Source organism: Dermochelys coriacea, chromosome 1 (assembly GCF_009764565.3).
Source record: "Dermochelys coriacea isolate rDerCor1 chromosome 1, rDerCor1.pri.v4, whole genome shotgun sequence".
NCBI lineage: Eukaryota > Metazoa > Chordata > Testudines > Dermochelyidae > Dermochelys > Dermochelys coriacea.
Genome location: NC_050068.2, coordinates 202307226 through 202319866, shown reverse-complemented (window position 1 = coordinate 202319866; position 12641 = coordinate 202307226). Strand labels below are relative to the sequence as shown.

Here is a 12641-nt window from a genome sequence, read left to right as displayed (position 1 = left end):
AGAGGCCTTTGAGCCTTGAATCTATTATTTGAACCTTTTTTCTTCACACCTGGAAACTGGGCTTACTCTGGCTGCCTCTGAGTGTGCCCCCTTTACTGCATTGCACATCAAAATGAAGCTCATGCATCTTTCTCTGCATGCCTGTGGGATTGTGTGGATGTGGGGCAATGTGAATCTTGGGAATATTGGATTAAATTGGTATTTTAAATTGCAGGCCTCACTACAGCAAGAAAACTCACTTCCTTTTTCCTTCATTCATGCACCCTCCCTCTAATTCATTACAATAATTGCTCACACATGCTCAGACTTTCACACATGACTACTATAACTCACATGCATGCAGTTTCTCATAGATACATGCCCTTATGCTTTCATACTTTCACACCCTCTCACCTCCCCCCTCCACACTCATTTGTACACACATTGCCACTCACACTCCTCTTCCCATGCTCACTGTCACATACATACTTTAACATTCACTGTCACACAACAAAGGTTAGGAAAAAATTATCAGTTTTCACAATGGGGAGAGGTAAATTGTGGTGTTCCCCAATGTTCTGTTTTGGGAGATGTGCTGTTGAACATATTCATAAACGATTGGGGGAAAGGCAGTGAGATGGCAAAATTTGCAGATAATACAAAATTACTTAAGATAGTTAAGTACAAAGCTTACTGTGAAGAGTTACAAAGGGATCTCACTAATCTGGGTGACTAGGCAAGAAATTGGCAGATGAAATTCAATGCTGATAAATGCAAAGTAATGCACACTGGAAAACATAATCCCAACTATACATACAAGATGATGGGATCTAAATGAGCTGTTACCAGTCAAGAAAGAGATCTTGGTGTTATTATGGATAGTTCTCTGAAAACCTCCCACTCACTGAGGAGCAGCAGTCAAAAACGCGAACAATGTTTGGAACCATTAGGAAAGGGATAGATAATAAAACTGAAAAAATCATAATGCCATTATATGAATCCATGCTATACCCACACCATGAATACTGCATGCAGATGTGGTCGCCCCATCTCAAAAAAATCTATTGAATTGGAAACGGTGCAGAGAAAGGCGTCCAAAAGAAATAGGGCTACACAGCAGAAGACAGAAAAAAGACGGGGACTGTTCAGCTTAGAAAAGAGGCAGCTAAGCGGGGGATATGGTGAAAGTGTATAAAACTATGACTGGTGTGGAGAAAGTGAATCAGGAAGTGTTAGTTCCCCGGGGGAAATACCCCTTCACAATGAACCATTAATGAAATTAATAGGCAGTGGGTTTAAAGCAATAAGGAAGTATTTCTTCACACAATGCACAGTCAACCTGGGGAGCTGGTTGCCAGCGGATGTTGGGAAAGCCAAAAGTATAACTGGGCTACAAAAATTAGATAAGTTTGTGGAGGACAGGTCATCAGTAGCTATTAGCCAAGATTGTCAGGGACACAACACCATACTTCAGATGTCCCTAAACCTCTGACTGCTAGAAGCTGGGACTGGATGACAGGGAATGGATCACTTGATAAATTGTCCTGTTCTGTTCATTCCCTGTGAAGCATCTGGCACCAGCTCCTGAGGGAGGACAAGATACTGGGCTAGATGGACCATTGGTGTGACCCAGTATAGCCATTCTTGTATTCATATATGTTCTCTCTCGCACATACACACCTGCATCTACACTCACTTCCTCACCACAAACTTATACACACAGCCCCTCACTCAAACACATACACTTGAGCACTCTTCTGTGCATTTTCTCACACATCCACCCAAACCTTCACACTCACCTCCTAACTGTACTCACCCATACATCTGCTCTCACTTACTTACATATGTGTTTGTTCTCTTGCATTCTCACACACACACACTTGAGGCCTTTTCTGGTTTATCTCACTCCCTTGTTTGTTCCCTCAAACACACAGCTGCAATCAAGATGTCCAGAACAGAACTGGAGTGCATCAGGGCCAATAACAAAGACAATAGGAACCTCCCTTTTCTGTAACCTCTCTCACACCCTGATAATACAGTCACCCAGGGACTAGTTTGAAGTGTAAAGTCAGCCATGGTTGCCGGTTTGTTGTTTGTATTTAACAGTCTTGTGAGGGAAAGCCCGTCCCAACACAGGGCCTTTTAAATGAAGTGACTTATCAAGTGAATGACTGTGGCAGGGATCTGAGAGGCAGTAAATTTAGCAGCTCTCACTTCCCCTGACAGCCTGTCATGCATTTGAAACATAAATAGCAGTGGAGACAAATCACTGCTGTTTTCCTATTAAGCTTTGCCCCATTGGCCTCCTGGCTTGCAAGCATCATATCTACCCAGCCTGCTGGCGTGCCTCAACTTAGGGTTGGATGTGCCTCCCCCACGTTGGCTAAGGGAGAAGAAGGAAGGGAATTATTGTGCTGTTATTTCCTCAAGTGTCCTTGGTCTCTTGGAACTTTTCATCCGGTGATGGATTTCCATCTGAGCTGTTGCCTCCTGGCCCCTCCTTCCTCTCAACAAAGTTGGGAGAAGCAGGATCTTTTCCCTTCTCATTTATATGTGCTAGCCTTAACTTCTTCCCCAGCTCCCACTGTCATGCCCTGCCAGGTCACATGAAAGGACTATACCAACCATCCACTTTAATAAAGGAATTAAGAAGGGATTTTCAAAAGCACCTAAGTGATTTAAGAACATAAATCTTATTGAAAGTCATTGGAACTTGTGATCCTAAGTCACGTAGATGCTCTTGAAAATCCCACTCTAAAGCCCTAATTGTTATTTAACTGCTTAATAAAATGTGTCTCCGGAGTTTTTGTTAACCCTTAGAGCAGCGAGCCTGGGCCCCCTTCCCATTAGAGTTCTTTACTGAGGCAGTGGGGACAAGCAGACTAACCCCATTCCTCTTCTTCCCCTTTCCCATATCTCTCATTAGTTCTGTTCCCTCCTCCCCACTCCTCAAGGAAAATGAAATCATACCAAGCATGAATAGAGCCTGATCTGTGCTGGCAAATTTTGTGCCACTGGCATATTAGCACTAGCAAAACTTCCACTGCTACACAAGGAAAAAAACATAACAAAACTCCCAAATCCCATAGGAACTTCGTAACAAGGATAACAGTTTCTTCCAAACTGATTTTTTAACAGGTTCTCAGGCCAGTTCCACTGGGTGTCTAGAGTTCCTGTATCCACATGATAACTAGCTCATGCCAGAACAAGTTGCTTGTCCTCTCAGTAGAGACACCTGCTTGTTCCAGATGAAACTTTTTTTTTGCTATCAGTCTCTGGGCTCACCTGATTGAGTGATTTTTCGTTGTTTCCCTTCTCTTTTACTTCTCCCTGAACTTCTTCATTTTCTTCTGCCTCTCTCTCTCCTCTTCTTCTTTGTTTTTTTTATTTTATTTTCCTCTCTTCCTCAGCCTTCTAGTCTGGTCTGCATCCCCTTTCTGGTTTTGATTTGCCCCTCTCAAGTCCCTTATTATCTTCTCTCACTTTTTATTTCCTTCTACATCCCTTTGCTCTTTCGCTTTCAGAAATACTCTTTTCTTCCCTCACCTCTTCTTCCTGATACATTCTGTATTTGTGTGCCTGTCTATGTCTCCATGCCACACACTTTTTCTTCTGTGCTCTCACTTGTCCTCCCTTTCTAACACATTTCCTCACTGACTACTCCTCTTTCTCTGCCCTTCAGGAAAGTCTTGTCACTGTCCTCATGGCCCTGATTTTCAGAAGTGCTGAGAACTCCACTTGAAGTCAATGGGAGCAACATGTGCTCAGTACCACTCAAAATCAGGACCTCTTGTTCTTCAGTGCTTGTCTTCCCTCTACTATTCTTCAAGAAACAAGCTGCCACACCCAGCCTGCAAGAAACCCTTATGTTATTAACTTGACAAGTGGGATTATTTTAAAGGACCTCAACCCAAAACATCCCATTTGCTGCTTAAAGGACATGTTCCCCCTTGACAAGCAGTGCAAGGCAAATTTGGAAGCTGCCTTGTTCTTTGAAAATAAAAGGATTCTAAGAGCAGTGGAATTAATCACACTGGACCACATGAAAATGGTCTGTCTAGACCTCTATCCCATCTCCAGCACTGACCAGTACCAGATGCAGAGGAAGATGTCTGACCCCGTATTGGACATAACTGAGAAATATTGCCTGGGTGGGGGTGTCACTAACGAAAGGGAGAGGGCACCTCTCCCTACAGAGCTGATCACACCACAAAGAGAGAAATGTGCTCCATTCAACACAGCTAAACATCCCTCAGGCAGGTGGGAAAAGCTCTAGGATCCTTTGTCAGACCTGCAAGTTTTAACCTCCTTTTCTGTTGCTGCTCCAAAGGGAGCCTCTGAGTCCTAAGGAACTTATCTCCCACCCTTTACCACAAAGGCCTTGTGCTGCCATGATAATCCTTGTGACTCATGAGGGCTCCCACACATCAGGTTAAAGTACCCTTCCACACAAACAGGAACCAGAGCTCACAAATTTGGGGGTGTGCTGATAGCATGAAGTTTTGTGTTGATGTCATGAGGCTTGTGTCGTGATGCCATGACATTTCCCTTGTGGCATTGCAAGGTTGTTGTTCTGGGCCAAGGTGCTCAAAGCATCATAGGCCTGGCAGGAGTACTCTGAGAAAAACGAGGCTTACACACAGCTGTGAGTTATTGGCTTTACTGAAGATTAGTGACCCACCCGCAACGGGGACTCCAAGCGTTGCAGTCACGGAGGCAGGGAACCCAGCACACCGGAGCTTTGCCTGGGACGGAGTCCAACGGAGGGGCAGACAGTCAGCATTAATAAGCACTACACAAAAACAGCTCATGAATATAGAATTAGGTACTTCCCAAAGGGGGGCTTTCCGCTACCTGGCGAAGGGCCATGCAAAGCAGCTATGTCCTTCAGTACCTATCTATGTCCTACAGTAACCTCTCGGCTCGAGAAAGCGGAAATTCCCTAGCTAGGCCATAACAAAGTCTTCTGCAGTCCCTTACAGTTGTGATGTTTGGTGGTGATGCTAGGATGAAACTTGTATTGCTTCATGTTATGTTTGGAGGCCCTAATGTTGGGGTGTTTATGGTGTGACACTGCCACTTGTGTGACACACTGACTGGGGCACATGGCATTTCTTCCCTCCGCTGGCTGAAATGTCAGACCTGCGCAAGTGTGTGTGTGACTATAGTTCTCTGTAGAGGATATTTGAAGATCTGAAAAAAGAGAGGCTGGTTATTCAGAGAAGCTGTGAGTCCTCCTGCTGCTGCATCTAACATAGTTTCTCCTTTGCCTCAGGAGATAGAGGCCAATGTGTTCTGAAATAAAGAGGCTATAATTCTCTGTAGTTATATGTCTGGTACTCAGCTGGCAGTGGGTGTTCTCCACACTGCAGAGTTATGAGTTGGTGTGGGACAGACTGAAGCTTGCCATGCCGTCTGACACCAAAGGACACTGTGCTTCTCTGAGAGTTCAGAATTTCCATTCAGCCTGGGACACAGATGCCAGGGAAGCCCCAGAATGTAGTGAATATTGATTGGCATCATAGCAAAGGAATTACTCAGTCCTACCAACTTTTGGCAGCAGCTAGAAGGGGTAATGCCTGTTGTGTCAATCCGTCAAAGACTTTGGAGCACTGCTGGGTGAGTTTATTACCTGGGTACAAATCAGGGGGCTATCTCACAAGCTATTGTTATATTAGCAAGCAGTCTGAGTCCAGTCATATATGTCTGCCACCCTTGTCCTATTGAAATTCAGCTCCAGCTGGTACACTAACTGGTCGCACTCATTGAGTCCTGCTTCTCCAGTGCATTGTGTCATCACAGCTAATCCCAATGGCGAGTGAACAAGACATTATATAATTCAGTCTGGGACTGTCACTTTCAGCCAAGAGCGTTCTGCTTAATGCAAGGTGTGTGGGCAGGGCAGAGGTGTAGAGCATCTCTAGAGAGAACTCCAGGCATTCTTAACCCAGGGCAAGCCAGAAAATGTCTCAGTCAAGGCCAGCTGACCCTGTGGGTGCACAAAAAGAAATGAGATGAATGATAAATTAGGTCCCTGTGAACACCAGGGGAAACCATGCCAGGGTCTTTCCTCCTGGTTTGGCTCATCCTCATTCACAAAGCCAGAGCCAGGCCTTAGTCTTCATTGGCACCATGCTAGCCTCTGGTTTTTGTGTAGTAACTACAGACCTAGGGGCATTGGAGGCATGAGGCCAACTTACACAGTAAGCAATGAGGCACAACAAAGTATGTAAACAGAGTGATTATTTCTACAGTACATTTGACCCTTCTGTTCCTATCCCTACGGCAATTGATACTTCACTGCTCCCTTTGCACAAAGGAGCTCTCTGTATCTCTGTACTGTACTGTATCTCTCTGTCACTCTCCGCTTCCGTCCATCTTACTCACTGTCGCTGTACATCTCTCTCTTTCTCAGCAATCTGTCTACATTTTTCTCATTATCTTTGAACATCTCACTTTCCAAATCTCGCTCTTTGTCTACATTTCTTTCTCCCAGCTTCTCTTCATCTTCCCCTTTCCTCTTCTCATCTCCATCCTTTGCTCTCCTCACTCTCTCTTTTTCTCTCCCATTCTTCCAGTTTCCTCACTTTTCCTACCTCCCATGCCATGGTAACTTTCTATCTTCCCTTCTCTCAGTAGCATTGCAGCACAGACTGTGCCTTTACTCCTACACCATCTGCCACTCTCCACTGATCTTTTTACCGAAAACAAGTCTCTTCAGCTAGGGGATAGATAAAAATGTCAACCTCAGAAGAATCTGCAGTGGATGAGGAGGTGAAGGCTGATAAACAAAAGCTTCAAAGTTTCAAATAAAAGAAAAATCCCAGCTGGAGGTAAAACAAGAAAACAATGTCAAAGGCTCTCTTAACTATTTTTGTTTTTCAAAAGTATGTTCATAGGGAATGTAAAGTGCAGAAGGGGGAAGGGAGTTAGGTGAGTGAGACCTTAGACAATAAATGAAAAGTGCAGAGAGAAACCTCAATTCAGCATTGGAAGTCACCACAAAAATTTTCAAATGGCATCTTTTGACGTGAAATCTTTTTATCCTCTCTGCATCTTGTTTTAGGTAGAAGATGCCCAACTTCGTCCCAGAGCCCCTTCTGCTCTCCATGCCTCACAACTACAAAAGGGGTTTGAAGAAAATAAACAAAGCAGCAGGGTTCCTGTTATGTTTCTCTGTACACAAAATGCAAACAGATACTTTCAGCAAGAATGAACTTTATTTTAGTTTAAGAACACAATACTACAAAAGAACCAAAGTCAAGTCTGGCTGAGAGAGAGCACAGTGTGTGTTCCTTTTCTTGTACATTCTGCATTGAACAGAATACAAAATGACTGCTTAGTCTTAGAAACTTGAGGGTCCAGTACATGGTAAACCAAGGCGTACCTGTTATAGTACACAGCTAAACATGACCCCATTTCCAATGTTGTCTGAATATGCTGTATATTTATAGAATGTGTGTGTACGCACGTATGTATGGGGGGGGGGGGGCAGGAATTTGTGAAATGACTGATGAAGTGTGTGGAAAGGAAGAGAAGCTTTTGTGTGTGCATAAGTAGGATATGTGCATGTGTATATACGTAAGTGTATGGGGGGTAGCAGTGGGGGTGGAAGAGTGCATATATGAATGTGGGGGATGTGTGTGTATATATATGTTTATATATATATATATATTTGTGCTTCTGTGTATTTAAATAGGCTTAAGAGGGGAGATATGAGAGTCAGAAGATGTGTATGTTGGCATGAAAAGTGGGAGTGTGCTTCTGAGTGCAGGATTGTACACAGTTTTGGTGTGTGTGCATGTGTGCCCTCACAAGTGTGTTGGTGGTGTTTGTAAGCAGACTATTGTTGTGTAAGATGGGGGTTTTTTCAGCTGCTCTAGCAGGTGTGGCTAGCAAGCAAGGGGAGAGCAAACCTGGCTGAGATGAGAGCACTTTCAAAGGCTTCCATGGTCACACATCAAAGCTATCTGCAGCACATACCTGTACAGCAGGGCCTCCACCAAATCCCAGCTACTTCAGGCACCTAGCCCTCTCTTGTTCTTTCACCATTGGTTTGATTGTTAAGCCTGACGGCCCCCTACTCTCTCTCTCTCCGGTCTCCAGAATAGGAAGCCTTATCCTGGGGCTGGCCAACAGTAGGAGCTCCTGTTCCAGATTTATGACGACAGATTAAAAGTGCGACAACATATGTACAGCTTGGGTAGGCAGTGTCCAAGGGGGCTGTGAGAAGAAACCAGCTACCTGTGAATTTCTGAGGAGGATAATAATCCCCAAAGGGAGAAGAGTTGCTTAGAATCAGACAAGGCAATGTAACTAGGGCTTATGGGATGGCAGGACTAAATCTTGTTTGCCTTTGGAATAGCCACCCCAAGGGAAGTGGTGGAAACCCTGTCACTGGGATCATTAAACCTGAACCAGTCAAAAATCTGGTGTGAGATGGGTGAGTTTTGCCATTGACTTAATGGGGCCGTGATTTCACTCCTTGGAGAATACACTGCAGGGAACCCTCTTGTCCTGATGAGAGTGGACTAGATTCCTGTGAGCAGGTGTCATTTCCACCATTCTCCTAACACAGCACGCACATTAGTAAACCACACCACTGGATAGTGTTCACACTTACCCCCTTCCTGTAGTCTTAACATGGACTGTAACAAACTTAAACATCCTGCCAGTGCTTGCTCCTGAGCTTCCTCTGGGAAACCTGGCAAAATATTTTCTCTTCCAGAATATTTTTCAGAGCCCCAAGGACGTTGTTTCTGGCAGGCAGGTTTAGCAGCACCCAGAGAGGTGGGAACTCTGTCAGAGGCTAGGAAATCTTTCCGCAACCTTCCCTTCAGTTTGGTGGCAGCATTTTGACAAGCACCTGCTCAGTACCTTGTATGAAAAGTGCATCTAACCCATTATGCTAACAAAATAAGATCAGAGCAACAGTGCCCTAGCAAATTATTTTTTAATCTTTGGTTTATTAAGATTTGCTGTGGGTGGCAGATTAACATCCCCTGCTCAGCATCTAGTAATCAGGAGCTGCCAGTGCTATGATAAATAGAATGCATTCTGACGTTAGATGGGATTTTCAGGAGTACCTTAGCATTGGCCTAACGCTGCTCCTATTGAAGTCAACGGTAAAGTTCCCATTCATGTAAATGAGAGCAGACTTAGGTCAATGGTGAGCACTTGTGGAAATCCCACCCAAAGGGCCTTGCCACTGGAATCTTGTTCCTAACTTCTTTACCTGTCCACTATTGGGAATGGTGAGCAGTGTCCCGGTGACTCCTGCAGTGTGGTAGGGTGGACCATATTCCCTCTTTGTCTAACAGTGTACACTACCCTGTCAAGGTTCCTTCTCCACATTGAACTCTAGGGTTTGGGGACCTGCATGAAAGACCCCCTAAGCTTATTCTTACCAGCTTAGGTTAAAAACTTCCCCAAGGTACAAACTTTGCCCTGTCCTTGAACCGTATGCTGCCACAACCAAGCGTTTTAAACAAAGAACAGGGAAAGAGATCACTTGGAGACATCTTCCCCCAAAATATCCCCCCAAGCCCTACACCCCCTTTCCTGGGGAAGGCTTTATAAGAATCCTCACCAAATTGTACAAGTGAACACAGACCCAAACCTTTGGATCTTAAGAACAATGTATATCAATCAGGTTCTTAAAAGAAGAATTTTAATTAAAGAAAAGGTAAAAGAATCACCTCTGTAAAATCAGGATGGTAAACACCTTACAGGGTAATCAAATTCAAAACATAGAGAATCCCTCTAGGCAAAACTTTAAGTTATGAAACGACACAAAAAATAGGAATATACATTCCATCCAGCACAGCCTATTTTACCAGCCATTAAACAAAAGGAAATCTAACGCATTTCTAGCTAGATTACTTTCTAACTTAACAGGAGTTGTAAGGCTGCATTCCTGATCTGTTCCCGGCAAAAGCATCACACAGACAGATCAACCCTTTGTCCCTCCTTCCAGATTTGAAAGTATCTTGTCCTCTCATTGGTCATTCTGGTCAGGTGCCAGTGAGGTTAACTGAGCTTCTTAACCCTTTACAGGTGAAAGGGTTTTGCCTCTGGCCAGGAGGGATTTTATAGCACTGTATACAGAAAGCTGGTTACCCTTCCCTTTATATTTATGACACACCTCCACAAAAGCAGGTCATGCAGCAGAGCACTAGCCCTTTCTGCATCCATGCTAGTAGGTCCTGAAAATAAAATGCAGACTTACACAAAAGCAGATAATGGTTTGGGACACAGTGGTTAGATTCAAATTCATCGGAAATCTGGGAGCATTTGGATCTGGGTTTTGGGTCTGAATAGAAGAGGAAAGCTTATCCACTGCGGAAGAGTTCATTCACCCATGTGTGGAGTGGCTGCTCCCCTTTGAATACTGAGTTGCCCTGTCTGTGGATGATTTTACATATTGGGGGATTTTGACGAGTGCAGGAAAACAAGAACTAAGAGTGGTATTGCAAGAGAGAGAATCCTGAGCAGAGATTTATCAGTCCCCAAAGTCCCTATCCCTGACACAAAGCAAAGAGAATCTGGCTGGTGCCCTGTGTTCATCGTCCATTGTCCTTGGCTAATCTGACCTGGCTAACTCGCTTTGGCTAATACGCCACAGGAAACATATGCCTGTGTGCTGGGATGGTTCTTCCATTCTAGGGAATATCATTGGAACTGGAACCCCTGAGAGTGGACCTAGCTACTGCTGCCACTCAGGACTTTGTGAGCCAGGGCCTAATGCCCAGTCCACACAGACAGTGTTTGAAGCACATCCAGGAAGTCAGGGATGGAGTTTCAGAGGAGCTGCCCACGCACAGATGGGATCAGACTTTGAAAAGAGCTCAAATGCCATTCAGCCACTTCAATGAAAAGGCCAGATTTTCAAAACATAGAGATCTCAGCCCTCATTAGCCCCCATTGACAACAACAATATCTTCTGGGCACTGAGCTATTCTGAACATCTGACCCATATGATTTAAAAGTTAGGTTAGAAATGTTTTTTTTTTTGTTTTTGGCTTGGGTTTGTTTGCCTGTGCTTTCCCGTTTGCAAACACTGCTGCAGCTATGCTCCAGAGCAGTGTTTGTACCCTGTTAAGACAGGAAAATACTCTTCCATCATGGTTTTGCCCAACATTGCTCACAATCCTTCTAGGGAGAGTCCAAGCTTGGGTTCCAGAGTGATAGTGTAGATATGCTAAATCCTAACACTGTACACTTCTATTGCACCTCCATCCAAGGATCTCAATGTGCTTTCCATAGGTTGCCCTCACAACCTTCCTTGGAGGGGGATATTATTACCCACAGTTTGCAGATGGAGAAACTGAAGAATGGAGAGCTAGGGTTTACAGTGATTATTGGTCTCTGTGGCTCAATTTTACTTTCCAGAAGCTGGTACTTCTCAGTGTGAAGGTGTTTCCAGGAAACTTAGTCTTGTCAATGGTGATTTGGCTTGGAAGTTTGTGTTTTCAGAGACAGAAAACAATTCCACGACTTTTCATGGGCAGGGGGCTACAGGTAAAATATGTCCCAATTTATGATGCTCATAACTACCATAGAGCCAATTATAATCTGTCTGCCTTCCCTTGGTTTTCAAATACTTAGTCATTAAACTAATTCTGTCCCTCGCAAGTTGGAGATTTTGCTTCCGTGAATGTGTCTGATTCTGGCCACAAGGCTCAGTTTGGGCCAGTTTGTGGTGTTTGGCATTTGGCATTCCTATCCCACATCTTTTTGGTTCTCTAGAATCTAAGTTTTCATTTAAAAAAAAGTCTGTAGCTGCTGTGGGTGCTGAGATAGCCTCAAAGTAGCTCCCATCTGTCATTGTTTCATGGATACTTGTGCCATGATCATTCACATGTTACAACCAAAGAGAGGGCTGCTCAAGTCGACATCACCTAACAACATCCTGCTGTGCATTTTTCTTCTCCTAGGCAGAGAATTTGAAGGTGAGGAAGAGTACCTGGAGATCCTAGGGATCACACGGGAGCAATCTGGCAAGTACGAGTGCAAAGCCGCCAATGAAGTTTCCTCGGCAGATGTCAAGCAAGTCCGGGTCACTGTGAACTGTGAGTATATTTGAATCAGATGGGGTTGGGCTCCCATACCATGGTGATGGCAGGAAGAGGAGAACATCCTGGCATCCCCATAACCTGGGCCCTATTTCTTTTCAAAGGAAACATGACGGGAATTTCTACTGTTGGACATGCATGCCCTGAAATCAGAGAGACTCACCTGAGGGCAGGCTTATGCCTTAGACTTGGTGAATGATGTAAAAAAAGTATCTGTGAGGTTCCCCTTTCCCTCCCACTATAAGGGCCAGCACAGTCCATGTTTAGCCATTGACATTCAGGAGAACAGTACCATAAACAAAAAGAACAAGGAGTACTTGTGGCACCATAGAGACTAACAAATTTATTTGAGCATAAGCTTTCGTGGGCTAAAACCCACTTCATCGGATGCATGCAGTGGAAAATACAGTAGGAAGATGGAGATATATATATATATATATACACAGAGAACATGAAAAAATGGGTGTTGCCCTACCAACTGTAATGAGAGTAATCAGTTAAGGTGGGCTATTATCAGCAAGAGAAAAAAAAACCTTTTGTAGTGATAATCAGGATGGCCCATTTCCAACAGTTGACAAGAAGGTATGA

General features: G+C 44.2%; 1 protein-coding gene across 6 annotated transcripts in view; it reads left to right on the top strand.

The window, feature by feature from the left end:
• Positions 1-12641, top strand: part of LOC119843404 (limbic system associated membrane protein) — a 1338056-nt gene that overhangs the window by 1269899 nt on the left and 55516 nt on the right. For all 6 annotated transcript variants that reach the window (XM_043512189.1, XM_043512203.1, XM_038372675.2 and 3 more), the window contains one exon: positions 11916-12050. In XM_043512189.1, the coding sequence (XP_043368124.1) occupies positions 11916-12050 (135 nt within the window). The remainder of the gene's footprint in view (positions 1-11915; positions 12051-12641) is intronic.